The 20441-nt window shown below is 37.3% G+C and overlaps 1 protein-coding gene across 2 annotated transcripts in view; it reads left to right on the top strand.

The window, feature by feature from the left end:
• The window catches only part of si:ch1073-396h14.1 (disintegrin and metalloproteinase domain-containing protein 10), a 42600-nt gene extending 22367 nt beyond the window's left edge, over positions 1 to 20233 (top strand). For both annotated transcript variants that reach the window (XM_056447335.1, XM_056447334.1), the window contains exons 7-15: positions 118 to 210; positions 1447 to 1615; positions 8785 to 8945; positions 10770 to 10941; positions 11093 to 11237; positions 13521 to 13704; positions 16722 to 16821; positions 16991 to 17211; positions 19082 to 20233. In XM_056447335.1, the coding sequence (XP_056303310.1) occupies positions 118 to 210; positions 1447 to 1615; positions 8785 to 8945; positions 10770 to 10941; positions 11093 to 11237; positions 13521 to 13704; positions 16722 to 16821; positions 16991 to 17211; positions 19082 to 19186 (1350 nt within the window). In that variant the 3' untranslated portion in view covers positions 19187 to 20233. The remainder of the gene's footprint in view (positions 1 to 117; positions 211 to 1446; positions 1616 to 8784; positions 8946 to 10769; positions 10942 to 11092; positions 11238 to 13520; positions 13705 to 16721; positions 16822 to 16990; positions 17212 to 19081) is intronic.
• The last annotated feature ends 208 nt before the right edge of the window (positions 20234 to 20441 follow it).

Raw genomic sequence — 20441 nt, 5'->3', positions numbered from 1 at the left:
GTTGCAACTGGAACTCTGAAGAACAGTGTCTCAACTGATCAGATAATTTGATAAGACGTCTGTGGCTAAATTAATCTGTCTAATTGAGATAAACTTAATGAAATGATGTGTTTTCAGATTGCCTCCTACATGAAAGCTGTAAATGACGTTTACGACAAAGCCAACTTTGACGGCATCGAGCTGATCAACTTTAAAGTGAAGTTTCTCACTGTAAGGTCCAAGTTTGTATTTTTTTATCTTCCTTTTTGGAATAGCTCGCCCAAAAATTATGTGTACTCACCACTTACTCACCTTCAAGTGGTAACAAGCTTTAATGCATTTTATTTATCAAGACATTTTGAAGAACGTTGTAGAAACCAGTAGTCATTTACATACATCGTAGGAAAAGTCAGTAGCTGTTTCTTTCCACCTATGGTTATACATATTTTAGACAATCACATAAAAAATTGCCTAATGGAAAGGTCATATTTAATATCACACCTACAAAAGCTACCGCATTTCATTGTAGAACTCGATAATTATTTTCCATATTGAACGATAACGATAGATATTTCGATATCAGTTGTTAATTCTTCCAGATTTAAAAAAAGTACCCCAACAATAACTAAAGCCACAAAAATTAGAGGGTCCATTAAATGACAATGATTTTCGGACGATACATTTTCTGTGGCCGAAAATTTGGTACATCTCTAGTATCAACACATTTTTAGATTCCCATTGATGTGTGATTGGCTCTTAGTTCAATATAAAGTAAAATAGTCCAGAGCTTATCATTGTTATTGACATAAATTTTATCACGATTTGATATAATATCGTTTACCGGCACAACTAGTTTAATAGATAAGAAAAAAAGGCCTATTACGGCAAATTATAGTTTTCTTTTTGATATTCGACGTCAGTTTATCAGGAAGCGATGATTTTGTTCTCTTTGACTCATTACATGGAATCAAATCGACATAACTAATGGCTTCTTAAAAATATCTTGTTCTTTTGTTAAACAGAAACTTAAACAGGTTTGGAACAAATGGAGGTGAGCAAGTGATGGCAGAAATTTCCTTTTGGGTAAACAACACTTGCTGCAAAAAACAAACAAAACAAAACGTCATTGAATTTGTAATAGTTTTTAATTGGTATGGTTGAAAATTGAATTGTTTTAATGTAAATATAATGGTTCTTTGGGTCTCAACTGCTAATTCCTTTGCCTTCTATAGGTGGCATGTTAAAACCAATCAATTCTTATTGAAAATGTCCCAAAATTGTGGTTAGAATTTGATGATGTGTCATTTGTAATGGTTTTTGTAGTGGAAATTAGAACTTGCGTGATGGTTTCTACTGATTTTATCAACAGTGATCCGAAACCTTTATTGTCATACTTCAATCTGACAAAATTCTTCATCCAAGTCAAAGATTTGCAATTCCCCAAAACAATCTGTTTAATTATTACAGGTGATCACTGAGGAAGATCCCAGCAGTCCCATAAGCATTACTCACGTTGGTCCTGAGAAGCTTTTGAGTTTGTTTTCTGAGACGAACTGGAATGACTACTGCCTATCTTATCTGTTGACTAACAGAGACTTCAGCGGGGTTCTCGGCCTGGCCTGGGAAGGAAAAGCAGGTAATATTTCAGCCTATCCGCTCTAGACAGCATCGCCAACACAAGCCGCCTCACTGACGTCCACAACAAATGTCACATGGAGAAATATTATGATACTCAATGGTGGCCAACTATTAATGCCTTTGGTATGCGACCTCCGTGTCTTAGACGCTACACGACATTGAATGGAAGCTATCTGATAACATCACTCAAGCCCCAGACACCCTATTGAAAAACTGTAGTGCGCATGGTGGGGGTCTGGGCGTGGAGCGGTAGTCTTTTGGGGAGTGTTTTCTTGGAAAGAATGTGCGCTCGTGTAAAATTCAGAGAAACGACCTTCCTAGAAAAAGTTTTTATGCGATCGAATGTGCTGTTTTATGGGGTACAGATGGATTCAAATTTACTAATATGAAACTGCAGCACTTTCTGGGGAATCATTTGTTTACAATAACATTCATGATTGGGTGAGTAGATGTAGGAGTAGATACATTCGTCTACATAATTGAACAAATAAATGCAGTTGTAAAAGCTTACAAAATTGAATGTATATAGATTTTATTAAACAAGTTCACAAATTTGAACAAACAGATATAATTTAATGACACAACATGGTTGAATAAATATACAATTTAAAAAGTATATATAATCAAGTAGTTGACCACATAATTGAATAAATAGATATAATTTTACAACTAGACATAGTTTGAATGGTTAGATGTAATTGAATAACTAGACAAGGACACAAGTGTTTACAAAATTGAACAAACAAATAATTTACCAATACAACAATTGAACAAGTAGACATTATTGAACAAGTACAGATAGTTGAAATTGTACACAGTTATGTAGTTGCATGCGTAATTGAACAAATAGATGTAACTAAACAACTAGATGCATTTGAATGGTTAGATGTTACTGAATAACTAGGCAAGGAGACAGTTATTTACAAAAATGAACAAACAGTTATAGTTTAATGATGCAACATAATTGAATAAGTAGACATAATTGAACAAGTAAATAGTTGAAATTGTCCACAATCAAGTAGACGACCATGTAATTGAATAAATAGATATAATTTTACAGCTAGACATAGTTTGAATGGTTAGATGTAATTGAATAACTAGACATGGGTACAGTTATTTACAAAATTGAACAGACAGATAATTTAACGATGCAACATAATTGAATAATTAGACATAATTGAACAAGTATATATAGTTGAAATTGTATGCAATCAAGTTGACCATGTTGACCACAACCATTCAAACTAGTAATTGGTAAGAGGTAATTGAATAACCAAATATGAATATTATTATATACAAAATTGAATAGATGTTATTGAACAATGCAGCGAAATTTAATAAGTAGAAATAATTGAATAAGTGGACAAAGAGCCAGTTATCTAAATAATTTAAAATCGTAATTTGAATGGTTAGAATTTGAATGGGTAGAAGAATACAGTTATTTACAAAACTGAACAAACATGTAATTTAATGATGCAACAATTGAATAAGTAGACATTATTGAACAAGTACAGATAGTTGAAAATGTACACAGTCATGTCGTTGCATACGTAATTGAATAAATAGATGCAATTAAACAACTAGATGTATTTGAATGGTTGAATGTGATTGAATAACTAGACAAGAATACAGTTATTTACAAAATTGAACAGACATATAATTTAACGATGCAACATAACTGAATGATTAGATATAATTAAACAAGTATATATAGTTGAAATGGTACGCAATTAAGTAATTGACCACATAATTAAATAAATAGGTATAATTTTATAACTAGATGTAGTTTGAATGGTTAGATGTTATTGAATAACTAGACAAGAATACAGCTATTTACAAAATTGAAGAAATAAAGATAATTTAACGATGGAACGTAATTGAATAATCAGACATAATTGAACAAGTATGTAATTGAAATTGTCCGCAATCAAGTAGTTGACCATGTATTTGAATAAATAGATATATTTTTAGAACTAGACGTAATTTAAATGGTTAGATGTTATTGTAATAACTAGAAAACAATACAGTTATTTACAAAATTGAAGAGATACTATTGAACAGAGTTGCGTAATTTAAAAGAAATAATTGAATAAGTACATATAGTTGAAATTGTATCTAAATACAATCATATATTTGCCTATGTAATTGAATAAATATATGTAATTAAACAATTATAAAGTTAAATGGGTAGATATAATTGAATAACTAATATTAATTTGAAAACAAACTTAATTTAACAATGAAATGTAGTTGAATGAGTTTGCATAATTGAACAAATACATATAGTTGAAATGTACACAATACACAATCGTGTATTTACTATGCAATTGAATACATATATAACTAGACAAGCATATGGTTATTAACATAAATGAACAAATGTAATTTAATAATGAGGCATAATTGAATTATAGACAAGCATGTAGTTGTCTATAATTGAACAACTGTAGATATAATTGTGCAAGTAGATGTAAATTAACATACGATTATTTACATCATTGAACAAATATGTAATTGTCTGCACGGACATAGTTACCCAAGCTACTATTGTCTACATAACTATATGAGTTGACCAGAACATAATAAGGAAGTATGATGCTTAATCAGTAAAATCTTACTATAGCTTTTTTTAAAGCATGTTAGTGCATTGTTTGTAGTACCGCTACTAAGATGGCCTTGTAATTAACATTCCTCTCGGCAACACAATGAATGCCGCATTCCCCATTAACAGCTTCCTCTACATGACAGGACATGACCTCAGCTCTCATTCCCTTTAATCTGGTCATCAACTAGATCCCGAGTCTCATAAATGGGACCCTCCCATGTTCATTGAACAATTTATTCATCTACTAGCATGAATTACCATGGAACTCCTTTTGGTTAAAGGGATAGTTCACCCAAAAACCATTTACTTACCCTTCATTTGTTCAAAACCTATTGAGTTTCTTTTGTCCGATGAACACAAAAGAAGATATTTTGAAAATTGCTAATAGCTGCACCCACTGACTTCCATAGTAATTTTTCATTATGGAAGTCTATGGGTGTCAGCAACCAGCATTTTTCAAAACATCTTTTGTTTTCAACCCCATATAAACACACGAGGGAGTAAATGATGAGGTAATTTTCATTTTTGGGTGAACTATCTCCTTAAGCTAGTTAGTTAAACATCCAAATAAGGAAATCCGAACAAATTATAGTTACAAAATAATACAAAATAACCTAATTGTGTGGTATAAGTGGGCACTAATTTTAAAGAGCACATATTTTACCCCTTTTCCCAAGATTTAAGATAAGTCTTTTGTGTCTCCAGAATGGGTATAGTTTCAGCTCACAACACACAACATTTTAGGGGTTCCCAAACTTTTTAATTCGCGACCCCCAAAATAACAATGCCACTGACCCCCAATATCCTCTGAGGTGCTTATAAATATATAAACCTTGCACACAACGGTGCACATAACCAATAGGCCTAAGTCTATTCCCCATTTAACTTTGGAGAATGCCATTCAGAGACCAATCGATGGCCTAAATTTATTTTTAACATACCTGAGTGCTGTAAAGGTGTCAGTAAGTTTAACCTGTGGGCATAAAATCAATCTGCTACATCTGATGCTATTGCTGTGTCTTTAATATAATTAAATTACCCCAGGGGTCGCAAAATAATCAAAAGGCTGATGGCTTATTTTTAGCTTTTTGTATGCAAGTATATATTTTCTTCTGTATGTTAATTATACTAGTATACGGAAATTAATTAGATTTTTGGAAATCACCAAGCAATCCCTGCTCATTGACCTGAGACCGCCCTGGGGGTCCCGACCGCCACTTTGGGAACCACTGGAATATTTATTAATATAATTCACATTATCTGCTCTAAACACACTGTTTTTGTTGCCCGTGTCTCAATCTCCACCAAGGGTGCGTGCGTCAGATAAACAGCACAGTGACAGACAGGAAGCAGGTCTCACGTAACGTTTGTGAAAGATAATACAGTAAGAACTTCCAATGATTATTTGATGTATTTGTTGTGTAGTTCATTCAAGCCTTTCTGCAGTGATGAGTCACACACAATGTTGTTACAAAGTTCACAACACACGGAGACGGAGACACACAGTGCGTGCGGTTAACTTTGCACTGTTTTTGCACTGCAAATGTGACAGGATACACGTTAATATTCACTGCTGTATGGACAGCCGTTATGTTACTGTATAAATTGAACCTGATTTAACGTCCACAAACCAGGATTGAAGCATCTTCTTTTATAATTGTATTAACATACGGCTCTGGTGATAAAGACGGTAAAATCGCTGTAATTCATTACACACATGCACTGTTTTAAAACCGTTTTAAACTTGTAAAACTCATTCCTGATCACATTTGATGATGATTGATGATCACAGAGAGCTGAATAGTTCTATTAATCCCAGTTGCTTTGCGCACGTCCTGTCTTGTTGATATGATTATGCGTGTTACTATGGAGACATGTTAACACGCGTCTGTCAATCAATTAGATGGGCGGTGAAACCTCACTCCTACGTCATGTTGTGGTGGGCCCTTAAAATAGGAGGGATTTGGATCCTATTTTAACATCAGGAAATTAAAGAAAAGAGATTTGTTGTGTTTATATCACTCCAGTATGACTGTGGACTTGCTATACCTACACACATTTCCGTCTAAACAGCTTACAAAAGATGATTTTAATCATAGGTGCCCTTTAAGTTAAATGCTAATAAATGTTGTGTATTATGTGCATTATGTTTCAAATAGGTCTTACAAATAGGTCTGGCTTCTCAGCAGGTTATTTACTCATCTGCGACCGCATTCCTTTCAATTTGACTCTTCATGATTCTCATATCTTCGAGTGGATGTTTTCACAGAGGTTGTGTTTTGTAAATCTACACTGGCCTCAATTCGGTTACACCATCTAAATGTCACCAGGATCTCAGTTGGACTGAAAACTGAGCAGTCATTGTTTTGATTTTTGTTGCGGTTGGAGGTGCAGGCCACCAGTGGACTGAGAATGTTGCCATGGGATTGACAACAGCCATCACTGTGATTGGCTGAGAAAGGAGGTGTGAGTCCAAAGCAATTGTGTCATGTGACCACAGAGTTATGTGCTAGACCTCTGCCCCCCCCCTCCATGGTAAAACCCTCACGTAAGGAGGTTTCATTAGACATGCGTATTAGCATTTAAACACCATGCAAATCCGCTAGCAAGTTGCGTTTGATTCTTCACAGTGGTCCTCCTCAAGTGTAAACTTGTTTTTGGACAATCTTCACAGCGGCAACAACTTTTGATGTGACTTCCCAGTGCTTTAGCTCTTAAAACATGTCAGATAACTTGATGAATGCTAACGCTAATGTCTGGGAAGTTGAATAAAGACATCTGCAACAGACCACAGTCCAAACTTTGTTGGCATTGTTTTGACTGGGCTTGTTGTCACTCATTTATTTCACAGCGGGGGTTGGGCCTTTCTTCTAATCATCCTCACCAAAATAATAGGCACACTACTATGGGATTTTGTAGGAGGTCTGCAATTTTTTTGTATTTTCGAAGCATTAAAGTGTCATATTATTTCATTTGTCATGTAGAGTTATGCAGGCATGAGAAATTTAGGTATTTTATGTGAATTTTGCTGGTCAAGGAGCTTATTTTGTGCTTCAATCAAAAATCATAAATGTTTAATTGGGTTTTTGTCAAAGGATCCAAGGAGTGTTAAATTTAGGGTTGTTTTATGAAAATATATCATGCCTTTTGAGCTTTATTTATCCTAATCAATAAAAATGTATGGGAGCTTTGGTCAAAAAAGTCCTATTTACTTTCCATTCTCTAAAATATTTCCTTGATCTAGACTTTCGTGCCAATTATTTAAAAGGTTTTAACCCTAGACTATGATGAATGCTCTCAGTTGACTGTGTTGGGGTGCCAATCAAGCCTTGTGCCCTAAAAACCTCGTGACAAAAATAACTCCATGCAAGCCAGTGGAAAATGAGCCTGATATAGCAAGCGTGACTGCCAGTGACGTTCCCAAGGGGCCTTCCTGGTCACCTTGCAAGTTGTTGAATGAGGTGTAAAGGTGCCTCTTAACTCAAGTACACAATAGTAAACGTTTCACCTTCGTTTCACTTGGCTCTCATCCCAGTCATATGAGATGAGCAAGCTCTGCAACCATGCATTGCATTTATATTCCACTGCCTAATTGAATATAGCCCACATAGTTGATTTAATATGTTTGTGAGGACCAGATGTCCTGGTTAGAAATTGCCTGCAAGACCTTAATAGATCTTTGTGTTATTGCGTATTATTATTATTTTTATATATTATAGTTATAGATTATAACTTACTATGAATGTATATATTATATAAGAGATTATTATAAACTGTCTATGCAAATCTCAGTTGAATTTTCATTAGAAGCTCTGGAGACAAATGACTCAGCAATTTAAAAAAAAAATCAAGACCTGTTTTCCGTGTGATTATGTAAATGAGACACAGATGACCAGACAACTGTAAAAGCTCCATAAACCCTCATTTCCCATATGTTTTATGTGAGCAAGTTCATCCGACCTCAATGTATGGTTCTTGTAAATTTCCACCCCTGACAAGCAAAAAAAAAAGTCGATGGTTTCATGACGTTTTCCCAGCAGGCTCGAAACACAAATCTAACAACATCTGAGGAAGCCATAAGCTTGACCTTTGGTTTTGCTGGACTAAAAGTTCATAGGCTGGTTTAAAACGATCCAGGACTTTGGGTTTTGATGGACAGGCTGGTCTTGACCAACTACAACCCCTCTTACCACCCACCAGCAGAGTTTAGTGAGCAATGATGTAATTGGTTAGTGCTGTGCGAAAAACTCCAGATGTTTGTGATCAGCAGTAAAATCGTGTGTTGGCATTTATATAAGCTTGAAACATGGGGGAGTATGATATCCTCATAGGATATTATTTGGCAAGCCTAAAAGTCAATTTCAAAAGACACTATATCTTTACTTTTAATGTATAGCCAAGTGAGCTATTAAGAGTTTACCGCACTGAAACACAAAGTCAATAAAAATGACCTGAGTGAATCCAATCTTTGCTTTAAAACAACATGCCTGAAGCTTGTTATTGTGTTCAGCTATGTTTTTAGCTTGAGTCTCATTTCTGATTGTCCTTTCTCTGATTCGCAGATAATTGGGGAGGAATCTGCTCTAAAATGATCCTCAAGAGCGGTCACAATTGCAGCCACAACACTGGTCTAGTAACTCTTCAGACCTACGGCCACTACCTTTCTACCAAACACGTACATCTGACCTTCGCTCATGAGTTGGGCCATAGCCTTGGAGCTCCTGTGAGTCTGATGCCTCTCTTTACTGTCATCACCAGCTGGATTAAATCACCAACATTTGGTTTGCAAATCAAATATGGCTGCACTGTGTTGCTTTGTTTTAAAAAGCATGCTGTTACATTGTTGTCAGATGCTAGCATGTATTTGCTTGATTCCAGACTTTAGTGTAGAATGTCACTCTATTGCATGATGCTGCATATCTAAATGCATTTCAGTGACTCTTATTTCCAGCAGTACTAGGCATGTTTCTCACACTACATAGAACTCGCATTAACGTTAAGTCACATTTGACAGCAGAAGGCTGACAAGCATGGCTCATTGTTTCCAGACTGAATTTGGGATGCTGTGTAGATCAGAAGGTCCGCATCACCTGTAATTTATGGGGAGGCCTGGGAAAGGGGCCAAAGGCCCTTGCTCCAGTTATCTCATTTCATTCTTGAAGCTCAAAATATTCTGTAGAGCATCTGTGAATAAAATGCACGACAACACTATAGTGTTTAGACACTATAGTGTTACACATGGAACTATTTTTCAGACACTCAGAATTAATTTTGAAAAATTAATCAACTGCTATCATGTAAAAATAATTATAATATTATTATTTATTATTTATAATAATATTAAGGGCATCCGCTGCGTAAAACATATGCTGGATAAGTTGGCGGTTCATTCCGCTGTGGCGACCCCTGATTAATATAGGGACTAAGCCGAAAAGAAAATGAATGAATGAATAATATAAAGAAATTTTGTTAGACTTTTCAAATTCAGCCCAATAACTTGAATTGTACTGATTTAAAAAAAAACGAAACAAACAAAAACAACGATGTTTTATTGGCAGTAAAATATTGAGAGGTGTAATTTTACCAGTGTTGTCAGGACAGCACATTCCATGTCAAAACAGTAGTGCTATTGAAAGCAACAGAAACAAGTATACTGCATAGAACTGCCCTGTCAGGTCGTTATTCGTGTAGGCTATGCTTCTCTGGTGAGCATGTGCAGTTTGTGCATAGATATGTGTACAGTTACATGAGGGGAATATCCAGAGTGCAAAATACTGAGCTATTTTAAAAAAAACTGACTACGACGTGCTTGCAAATTAATGGATTTCATTGTGCGCCGCTTTCCGCAAATGGTGTGAAAGTCACTTCTTGCAGTGACTGGCCTTGAGAGTGAAACTGTTGCCAACTTTTTTAAGGCTCAGTTCCAACTGTTTTCTCTTTCCGACAAAAAAGGCAATAATTTCAAGTAGGGTATAAACGGAGGTCGGACCCATCTCTAAGTGGGTGGGACTTGAGCTCCAAGTGGGTTGTACAAACCTGGAGTTTTCATTATATTAATGTCTTTATTGTGATACAGAGTCCAACCTACTGTGTTTTATGAATATCTACACCAGGGGTGTCCAAACTCGCTCCTGGAGGGCCAGTGTCCTGCATATTTTAATTCTAACCCCAATTAAACAAACCTGAACCAGCTAATCGAGTTCTTTCTAGGTGTACTAAAACCTCTCAGGCAGGTGTGTTAAAGGAAATTGGAATTAAACTATGCAGGACACCATCCCTCCAGAACCGAGTTTGGACACCCCTGGTCTACATCTACCCCAACCCTTAACCCAACCTCACAGTAACCTGTTGTGTTTTATTAATGTCTACTACCCCTACATCAACCCAGCCCACTTGCGGTGTACGTGCCTCCCACTTGGAGGTCACCCAGCCTACTTGCAGTAAAATCCCTCCCACTTGATGGTCTCCACGCTGCAGCGATACCTACTTGATGATTTCTGCCAGCCAAAAATTCAGTGATCAAATTGTTGTGTTTTGTCTACAACAGCATGATGAAGGCACTAACTGTGGGGACCTGGAGGTCACCGGTGGCAAAGGAAGATTCTTGATGTTCCCGAAAGCCGCCAGCAGGATTGAGGAGAACAGTGACAAGTTCTCCCCCTGCAGTCTGCAGCATATGAGTCTCCTTCTGAATATAAAGAAGGACAAATGCTTTGTTGGTAAGATGCCCAAACAAGTTTTAGGGATGCAGCGGATGTGCTGATAAATGTTAGGTTATTCAACATTCATTCTTAAATGTTTTAGATTCATGATTGATCAAGGTGGGAGTAAATCTAGCTGTCCTGCCTTATACCGGTTTTGTTTTGTCAGATAGTGACCAGCCCATTTGTGGAAACCGCATTGTAGAAGAGGGGGAAGAGTGTGATGTGGGCCATGATGATAGCGATCCATGCTGCTACAGCTCAAAAGAGCCTTCAGGCATTGAGTGCAGACTGAAACTTGGCAAACAATGCAGGTTTGCATTAAACATTTTAATATCTGTGGACTGTTTTGATGAAATGAACTTCCCAAATTTAATCACTTGACGCCATGTCTTGGTTATGTTGTACTGACTTTAGTATAATAGACATCTGCGGAGATCACCACAAAGGGGTTTTCTAAAAATATATATCATTATTGCTTGAAATGCTTGTGAGTTCCCTTTTCAAACACACAATGAATGTCCAAGAGCGTCCAGTCCTGCTTCTCAAGTTGCCACCTTCTTCTGGAGTTGAGACTCAGTTTTAATTTAACACCTTATTTGAAATTAGTTGACAAAGGAATTTGAACAAGTTGGAGCTAAACTCTCCATAATGCTGGTCCTCTGAGAATTGGGATTGACACCCCTGTCCTAGAAGGGGGAAAAGTCCCATCCTTCTCTTTTGGTGGACTACTTTGTTTTAAAAGTTTAACTTTGACAAGTATATCTAAATCAACTAATCCAGATTCTTCAAGGCATCGTGCATCCGGAAAGTATACATAGCCTTATTCCAAAATGGATTAAATGTATTTATTTCCTCAAAATTCTACACACAATACCCCCTAATGACAATGTGAAAAATGTGTTGTTTTTTTAATTGTTGCAAATTTATTAAAATAAAAATTCTGAAAATCACATGTACATAAGTATTCACAGCCTTTGCTGCGAAGCTCTAAATTGAGCTCAGGTACTTTCTGTTTCCACTGATAATTCTTGAGATGTTTCAGCAGCTTAATTGGAGTTCACCTGTGGTAAATTCAGTTGATTGGACATGATTTGAAAAGGCATACACTGGTCTATATGAGGTCCCAGGGTTGACAGTGCATGTCAAAGCACAAACCAAGCATGAAGACAAAGGAATTGCCTGTAGACCTCCGAGACAGGATTGACTTGAGGCAGAAGGCTGAGGAAGGTTACAGAAAAAATTGTGCTGCTCCGAAAGTTCCAATGAGCACAGTGGCCTCCATCATCTGTAAGTGGAAGATGTTTGGAACCAACTGGACTCTTCCTTGAGCTGGCCAGCCATCTAAGCTGAGTGATCGGGGGAGAAGGGCCTTAGTCAGGGTGGTGATCAATAACCTAATGGTTACTCTGTCTGAGCTCCAGCATTCTTCTGTGGAGAGAGCAGAACCTTGCAGAAGGACAACCATCTGTGCTGCAATGCACCAATCAGGCCTGTATGGTAGAGTGGCCAGACAGTAGCCTCTCCCCGCATGGATTTGCCAAAAGGCATCTGAAGGACTCTCAGACCATAAGAAACTAAATTCTCTGGTCTGATGAGACTAAAATTGAACACATTGGAGTGAAAGCCAGGCATTACGTTTGGAGAAAACCATGCACCGCTCATCCCCAGGCTAATACCATCCCTACAGTGAAGCATGGTGGTGGCAGCATCATGCTGTGGGGATGTTTTTCAGCAGCAGGAACTGGAAGACTAGTCAGGATAGAGGGAAAAATGAATGTAGCAATGTTCAGAGACATCCTGAATGAAAACCTGCTTCAGAGTGCTCTTGACCTCAGACTGGGGCGACGGGTTATCTTCCAGCAGGACAATGAGCCAAAGCACACTGCCAAAATATCAATGAGTGGCTTCACAACAACTTGATGAATTTCCTTGAGTGGCCCAGCCAGAGCCCAGACCTAAATCCTATTGAAGATCTCTGGAGAGATCTGAAATGGTCGCTTCCCATCCACCCTGATAGAGCTTGAGAGATACTGCAAAGAGGAATAGGCAAAATTCCCAAAGGCAGGTGTGCCAAGCTTGTGGCATCATATTCAAAAAGATTTCAGGCTGTAATTGTTGCCAAAGGTGCATCAAAAAAGTATTGAGCAAAGACTGTGAATACTGATGTACATGTGATTTTTTTCAGGGTTTTTATTTTTATTACATTTGCAACATCTTTTTTCACATTGTCATTATGGGGTATTGTGTGTAGAATTTCGAGGAAATAAATTAATTTAATCCATTTTGGAATAAGGGTGTAACATGTGGAAAAAGAGAAGCGCTATGAATACTTTCTGGATGCACTGTATCTTGAAACATGTTTTAGCTAAACTAAAAGCAAAATTGACCTCCAGGACCAGGATTAAGAAATGCTGCCCTAGATCAGGGGAGGGCAACTTGAGTTGCGCAGTTGACTTTTGACCTGGCTTTTAGAGCAGGTTAGACCTAAACTTTCTAGGAAGGCTGCCCTCTAGTAGTTAGGTTTGCACCAAAGTTTTCCAAATGAACGTTCTTGAGGTTGACCATTAACTGTTAACATCTTTTATCCCCTTCAGTCCTAGCCAGGGTCTGTGCTGCAGCTCCCAGTGTGTCTTCAAGGAAGCTGGGCTGATGTGTGAAAGAAACTCAGAGTGTCGTAACAAAAGTGTTTGCGCCGGTTCCTCTGCTGTTTGTCCGGAACCTCCTTCTAAGCCTGACATGACAACATGCAGTAACGGCACACGCGTCTGTTCCAGTGGGGTACGTCCAACAGGGTGTATATGGTTATTCTTAAAGGTCCCATGAAATTAAAAGGAAGCAAAATAGATGTTAGTTTATAGATATCTATTAGCTAGTGTGCTCCAAAACAGTGTCAAAAACGTGTTTAGATTATATTAAACTGATATAAACATCCAAAGCTTGCAGTTTGTCACTTAAGCCTAAATAGATCAACTTTTTTTCACACCACCTCATACTTAAGTTTCTTATCAAATCTTGACTAATTATGGCTCGTTTCCATTAAGTTGTTTGGTACGTTACGGGTCGGTATGGGTCACCTTTATCAGGCTTGCATTTCCACTGCCAAAAAGGTACCAATGATGAGTATGGTGTACGACAAAAAGTTTATGTCGACGTCGTTCTCGCTCGAGAAAATGTCAAAAAACAACAGGCAACATATAGCCCACAGTCAGTGCAAACCTGTCATCTGTATCTTAAATCTTACCAGCACATGTAGCCTCTCATTAGAATGTAATTCCATCATTCCGAGTTCATAATAGTCCAAATGATGATAATATTTTAACATGGCAGGTTGTTCATGTTTTAGTTTGCTGAAAGAATCATTTGCTCCTTTTGTTTTTTCCGGCTTCTCCTTTGTTTTTTTCACACGTCACTCTCGCGTTTGTTCATTTCTGAAAGAATCAGATATCAGAAGTACTTCAATAATCATGCGCAAGTTATTATCATCAGCTCAAGAAGTTCGCTATTTCAAATATAGATGCGCACGCGAGCTCTCCAGTAAGTAAAACCGCTCGCGGTTTAGACAGCCTTGTAAACGGTGCACAGGGTAGATTCTGCTCTTCTTCCCTTATGGACTGTTCATCAAGACGACGACAAGGTTTGTTTGAGCTCGGGTTGACCATGGCTCGTTATTATATGTATATATTTTTATGGTGTAATATCTCGGGTTGTATTTAAAAATGGCGCTTCCTTTGTTTTTATTCTCCTGGTTTGTGCACAAGCTAGTTACGATTCAATAGCATTCAGCTGCGCATCTTGCTCCGCCTTTTGATACACTTTTGTTGTGCTAGGTACCCTTTTGAAAGAGTACCCAAAAAGTGGTATGGTACGGTTCGCCTTTTGATACCTTTTGACAGTGGAAACGGTCATAAAAGTGCACTGTACCGTATCACTCAGTGGAAACGGGCCATTAAATGCTGTCTAGTATTAGACATGACCTGCCCCCTTCAAAACGCTTCTCATTTGCTTTTCATTTGATCTGCTTGATCTCAACCACTCACTGGCAGAGCTGTGATAAAATAAAAAGTGCTATTGGCAGCTTTTTAAAAAGGAGAGGAGCTACTCTCTCCCACCCTCTCTTCTTTTTTCAGTTGAGATTACTTCAGACATTTCAGAGCACTTCATGGGACCTTTAACACTAGAACAGGAAGTCATTTTGACCATGTTTAAATGTTGTCAATTTGATAACTTTTGTTAAAATAAAAGCCCACATAATAACTGTACCCTGACCTTTTCCTAATTGTGCGTTTATTTCAATTGTAAAGGGATTTTATTTAAACTACAAAACTGAAAGCTAAAGCATTTCAGCATCCACAACTTTTTTTCCTGTGCTTTTGAAAATACATACCTCTGTTGCCTAGCATCTTTCTACTAACAAAATCAACAAAAAAACTTTCTGATAGCAAACATTTAACAACATTTTAACTTCAGTAAAAAACTTTGCTTTCCACTTGCTGGACAAAATGAGGTACCCACCTTCAAGGGCAGTAACTTGTACATAATTATATAGGCTATATTACAAAAAGATTGTGTTTTTAGGGCAGTGGTAGGGAACCTATGGCTTTTTGACCAAAAATACGTGGCTCTCCAGCTGTGTCCCTATAATAATATTTTACAGTTAAAAAAATTATAAGCGGCACTAAAGTTTAGTTAGATAGTCAGTTTCCTATTGTAAATACAATTATCGTTCCCTTTTTTTATTGTATTTTTTTTACAGCAAAATGAATAAAAACTCAGTTTACAATATAAGGACATTTCAACCAATGGAAAAACTTGAATCGCAGCACTAATAAAGGGCAAACAACTTGCGTAATTTCACGTAAATTCAACATTCATGAGTGCTGATGGCGAAAAGAAAAAATTTTATAAATTGTCTTGTCTTCATTCATGGACTTGCTCAACATGTGATGCTTCATATTTGTTCATTTTTGAGTTGTGCATGAACATTAGTTAACTCAGTTTTTGCTAATTTAAGTGAATTGAACATAAAACAACTTTGTTTATTTCAATTTATTGTTCGATGTCCCAGCGGAATCTCAAGATTTGTGTTGTTTCAGCTCATTTTAAATAAGCAGCTTGTACGAGCAACAAAAAAAGTGTATAGCCCAATGGCTCTTTAAAAAATGCATTTGCCAAAAAAATCTGAACTGGCTTTTTGCTGAAAAAATTTTCCTGAACCCGGTTTTTATGGTAATGAATGATTTAAATATGACAACAGACATTTAAAGTTTAATTCTCAAATCTCAATAGAGGCTTTGAATTGACATATGACGTGACAAATTCAATTCATTACAGTCTAATTTGATTGGTCAGCAGTAATACTGTAGCATTCTTTCAGTTTCAGTGCTAAAACTCTTCAGTGGCGTTCACACTGTACTAATTTAATGTGGATTTGAAATCCAATCTGAAGAACTTGTTGTCTGCATATTGCAAACCTTATTTGTTTGTTCTCAGTCCAGTGCTTAAACACATTTGAATCTGGTTCCAGACCCCGTATGGATATAGTTTGGATGCTGTTTGTCAGATTTCATGCATTCTTTTACTATTCAGCATGCAAAAAACAATAGCCTTGAGCACATACAATATGCCGTACAAATATGTTATTTAATTGAAAACAGTCCGTTTTTGCGGGCAGCAATAAATATCTGTTTCCTTGAAGATGATAGAGTGAAAGGACAAGTAGTAATATATTTTGTGTATTATCATTTTACACAATGTGATTTCCTGTTTAATCGTTGTCTTGTGGCCTGATGTTGCAGGAATGTGGACTGTCTCTCTGCGCGCTACATGACATGGTGCAATGTGACTGTCCGGGAGAGAGCAAGAGGGAGAAGTGCCACATGTGCTGCCAGCAGAGAGGTAACCACAATGTTCCTCCATAACATGTGTTTACTGCTTCAAATAAATTAGATGCATAAACAGCTATTTGTCTTAACGGACTATTTGCGCTGACATTACTGCTCTATAAAAACCCAAATGATACACACATGTTCTTGTATCCGACTTGTATTTGTTTTTTCCTTCATAGATAAACCTAATACCTGCGCGAGCACCACTTCTGCGGTTCTTTTGCAGTATTTTAGTGGGAAACGTGTGGCTTTGGTTCCTGGGGCGCCCTGCTCTGGAAACCAAGGCTACTGTGATCAATTCAATGTGTGCCGAATACTAGATGCTGATGGTCCAATCGCAAGGCTCAAGAACTCTTTCCTGAAACTGGATGAATTCGAAGACTTGGCCGGTTGGATGAAGGTTTGTTGTTTGCATTTGAAATAGTCTAACGTTAGCATGCTAGCATCTGTCACTGGGTGTTTTTGGCCTGTGTACAAGTTCGCCAATTATACTACGCCCTAAATGTGTGTAATCTTTTTTTGGGAATTTAAAATACTTTTGAGTGTGTAACTGAAAAGAGGGCAAGCTTTGAAATGTATTGTTTCATCATTAAATGACAAGCCCGCCGATAAAAACAGCTTGAACTAGCCTGGTTAGCTAGTTTTAGCTGATTAACCAACCTACTTTTAGAGGGGTTTTGGCCATTTGCAAGCTGGTTTCAGCTATTTACATCCTGGTCTTAGCTGGCCAGGCTGGGAGATGACTAGCTAAAACCAGCTTGACAAGCCTAGCCTGGCTGGGAGACCAGCCAAAACCAGCTATGCCCAACCTAAGCCAGACAGATCAATGATACCACAATGGTTGACAGGACAACTAAGCAACAGAATTCCCTGCTGAATAAAACTGCTGTCGGCTGGTTTTAGCTGATTTCATTGGGGTTTTAACCATTTTTAGCTATTTCTGGAAATGGCCAAAACCTCTTTAAAACCAGCCGACAGCAGTTTTTTTCAGCAAGGAATTCTGTTGCTTAATTGTCCTGTCAACCATTGTCATTTACTACAAATTTCTTTTATATTAAATTTCCCACCAATCTCATGCTGAGAATTCCCCTCATGTGTTGTGACTATAAACATTCGTAATGCTGTTGCAGATTAAATATAACACACAGGTAACTATAGATATTAAATCAATAATTTCACCAGGTTAGATGGTAATAATTTATTTACCTAAAGCTGCGTTGAAGACCTCCTGGGACATTCCTACTTGCGAGTTGTAACAACGTCAGGTGCGTTCACATCACTTTCGTCAGCACAAGATGGCGTCATACCAACTTTTGATATATTACAATAAAATAAAGCAGGGATTGTTAACTCTCAGGGTTTAAGACTTCACATCAATTGTGTTTCCTCACTGACAACCACAAGAGTTGATTTGAAGAGTTGCATCCATGTATTCACTGAATCCTCATTTATATATGTTGTACAATGATATACAACCCCAAATCAGAAAAAAGTTGGGACAGTAAAGCATTTACCACTTTGTAACTTTGTAAAATTGAACACTTAAAAGACGTTTATGGACTGTGTTTCATGTGTAATTTTGTCCCATTCTTCCTGCAAACATGACCTATGGTGAGCAACAGTATGTAGTCTTTGTTGTCGCATTTTGCACTTTAAAATGCACACACATTCTCTATTGGAAACAGGTCGGGACTGCAGACAGGCCAGTCAAGTGTGTTCATATTGTCTACAATGAAATACAAGTCAAAGTAAATTTGGAAATCATTATTTTTTATTTGCATTTTCCATACGGTTCCAACCTTTTCTCATTTGGGGTGTATATTTAACTCTCGATTATAGACTAGTCATTCCGCCATGTTTCTCACTGACACTCCCCCAGCTCGGAAACTCTGGGATTAAAAATAGGTTGAGTTTCTCACTCTTAATAAACTTTGATTTGGCTTTCATGTGCATTTTACTCGTAAATACAATTTATCCAACATGGCTTCTCCAATTAACTATTGGTCTTGCAAAATCCACCATGTTTGTAGTTTATTTTAACAGTTTTTGTCATTGTTTGTAGTTCTGATCAAATTCATGTATTGTGCTAAATATTTAGATCTGCACTTTGAGTTTTTAACAAAAATAGTTCGATAATTCGGACGTCGGAAATTCTCATTAAACAATACGACTTGGGACACGCAAATACTGTTTAGCGCTGATCGCATGCAAATTGGGATGCAGCGCCAGCGTTTTCTTTGTGTAACCTGCTTTATGCTTCTCTTTTAAAGGCACATTGGTGGGCAATACTTTTGGGAATTCTCACCATTTCCGCCATTATGGGCAGCACTATCTTTTTTCTTGGACAGCCGCTTGAAATTGATGAAGACGTGTAACCATCTATACACTTGGGGCACTCCTAGCATGCAGGAAAACATTGCTTTTGAGGGAACTTCTGAGTGTTCAAAACATCTGACTGATCATTGGAGGCTGTCCAGTTGCACAGCTGAGAGTCGACTGCATCTGTCCAAACACGATTTGAGTTTACTTCGACCTCCTCCACCCAAGTGTCTCACCATTGGCCATTTTAATGTTGTTTTAACTCCACTGCCGATTTGAGGATTGAACACCATCCAGTTTTTTGTGCAGCTGTAAATCACTGTGCTCTCAGTAACTTTGTACACAGTGTTTCTTTCTTTGAATTATTTCAAAACACCTTAAGAACATGACACATGATTTTGCAAAAGCAGAATTATCTCAGTTTAGTTAATAACAGCATATGGTTGTAGTTTTCATAGAAAGCTAACATTTTTTTGGGAATGCTACAATAGGAATACAATATATGTCAACCTATGACTGTCTCTCTGCATGTTTGGTTCCACCGGAAACGATATCAGCAAGGTCAAAATGTAGAGTTTTGCAATTGTTTGGCTGTGATATCCAGACACCAGTTTGTTTGAGGTGCTTGATTTGCTTTCATGATTTTATCTCGCTATTTTGTCCTTGGAGGGGTTACCATGATAAGCACCAAGAACTATATGACATTTACCCTTGAAAGGTAAAAAAAGGCCAACTTTTTAATAGGACAGTGGTTTCTAACTTGGGATTGTGATTGCCCAAAGATTACGGGGTTTCTGCAGGTTTCGCAAAGTCAAATTTAAGACTTTTTAAGACCATTAAGAATGAAATTTCAGGACTTTTTTATATCATATAATATTATAACAAAGACTATAGAATACACAAGACATGTCACTAGTATAGTTTCGAATGGGGAAAAGTGTAACGGTCAATATGATGAATAAAGCCCCGCCTTTTAGTATGGGAGCCAATCAGCGATCAATGTAGACTGAAGATTCTCTGGGGGAGGGGCTCGGACCAGATGTGAGTTTCTGCAGATTTTGTGAATTGAACGTTTAAAAATGAAACTAAAGAGATAGTTGTTGTTTCATTGTATGAGTGATTCCTAAAATGAAATTTAATCGTAAGTTTGGCAAGCAATTTTGGAGAATTTGATGTTTCCCCATTCAGACAGACTAGCCGAGAGGCGTTTCAAAGATGACTTCCTTTAAAGAGACTTTGATGTTAATTAGTTATCTCTTAGCCACATGTTTTAAATAAATTGTCAAAACAAGCAAACCCTAGTTGTTTGCA

This window comes from Danio aesculapii, chromosome 22, assembly GCF_903798145.1.
Source record: "Danio aesculapii chromosome 22, fDanAes4.1, whole genome shotgun sequence".
NCBI classification, from domain to species: Eukaryota; Metazoa; Chordata; class Actinopteri; order Cypriniformes; family Danionidae; genus Danio; species Danio aesculapii.
This window is presented reverse-complemented; position numbering and strand designations above follow the sequence as displayed.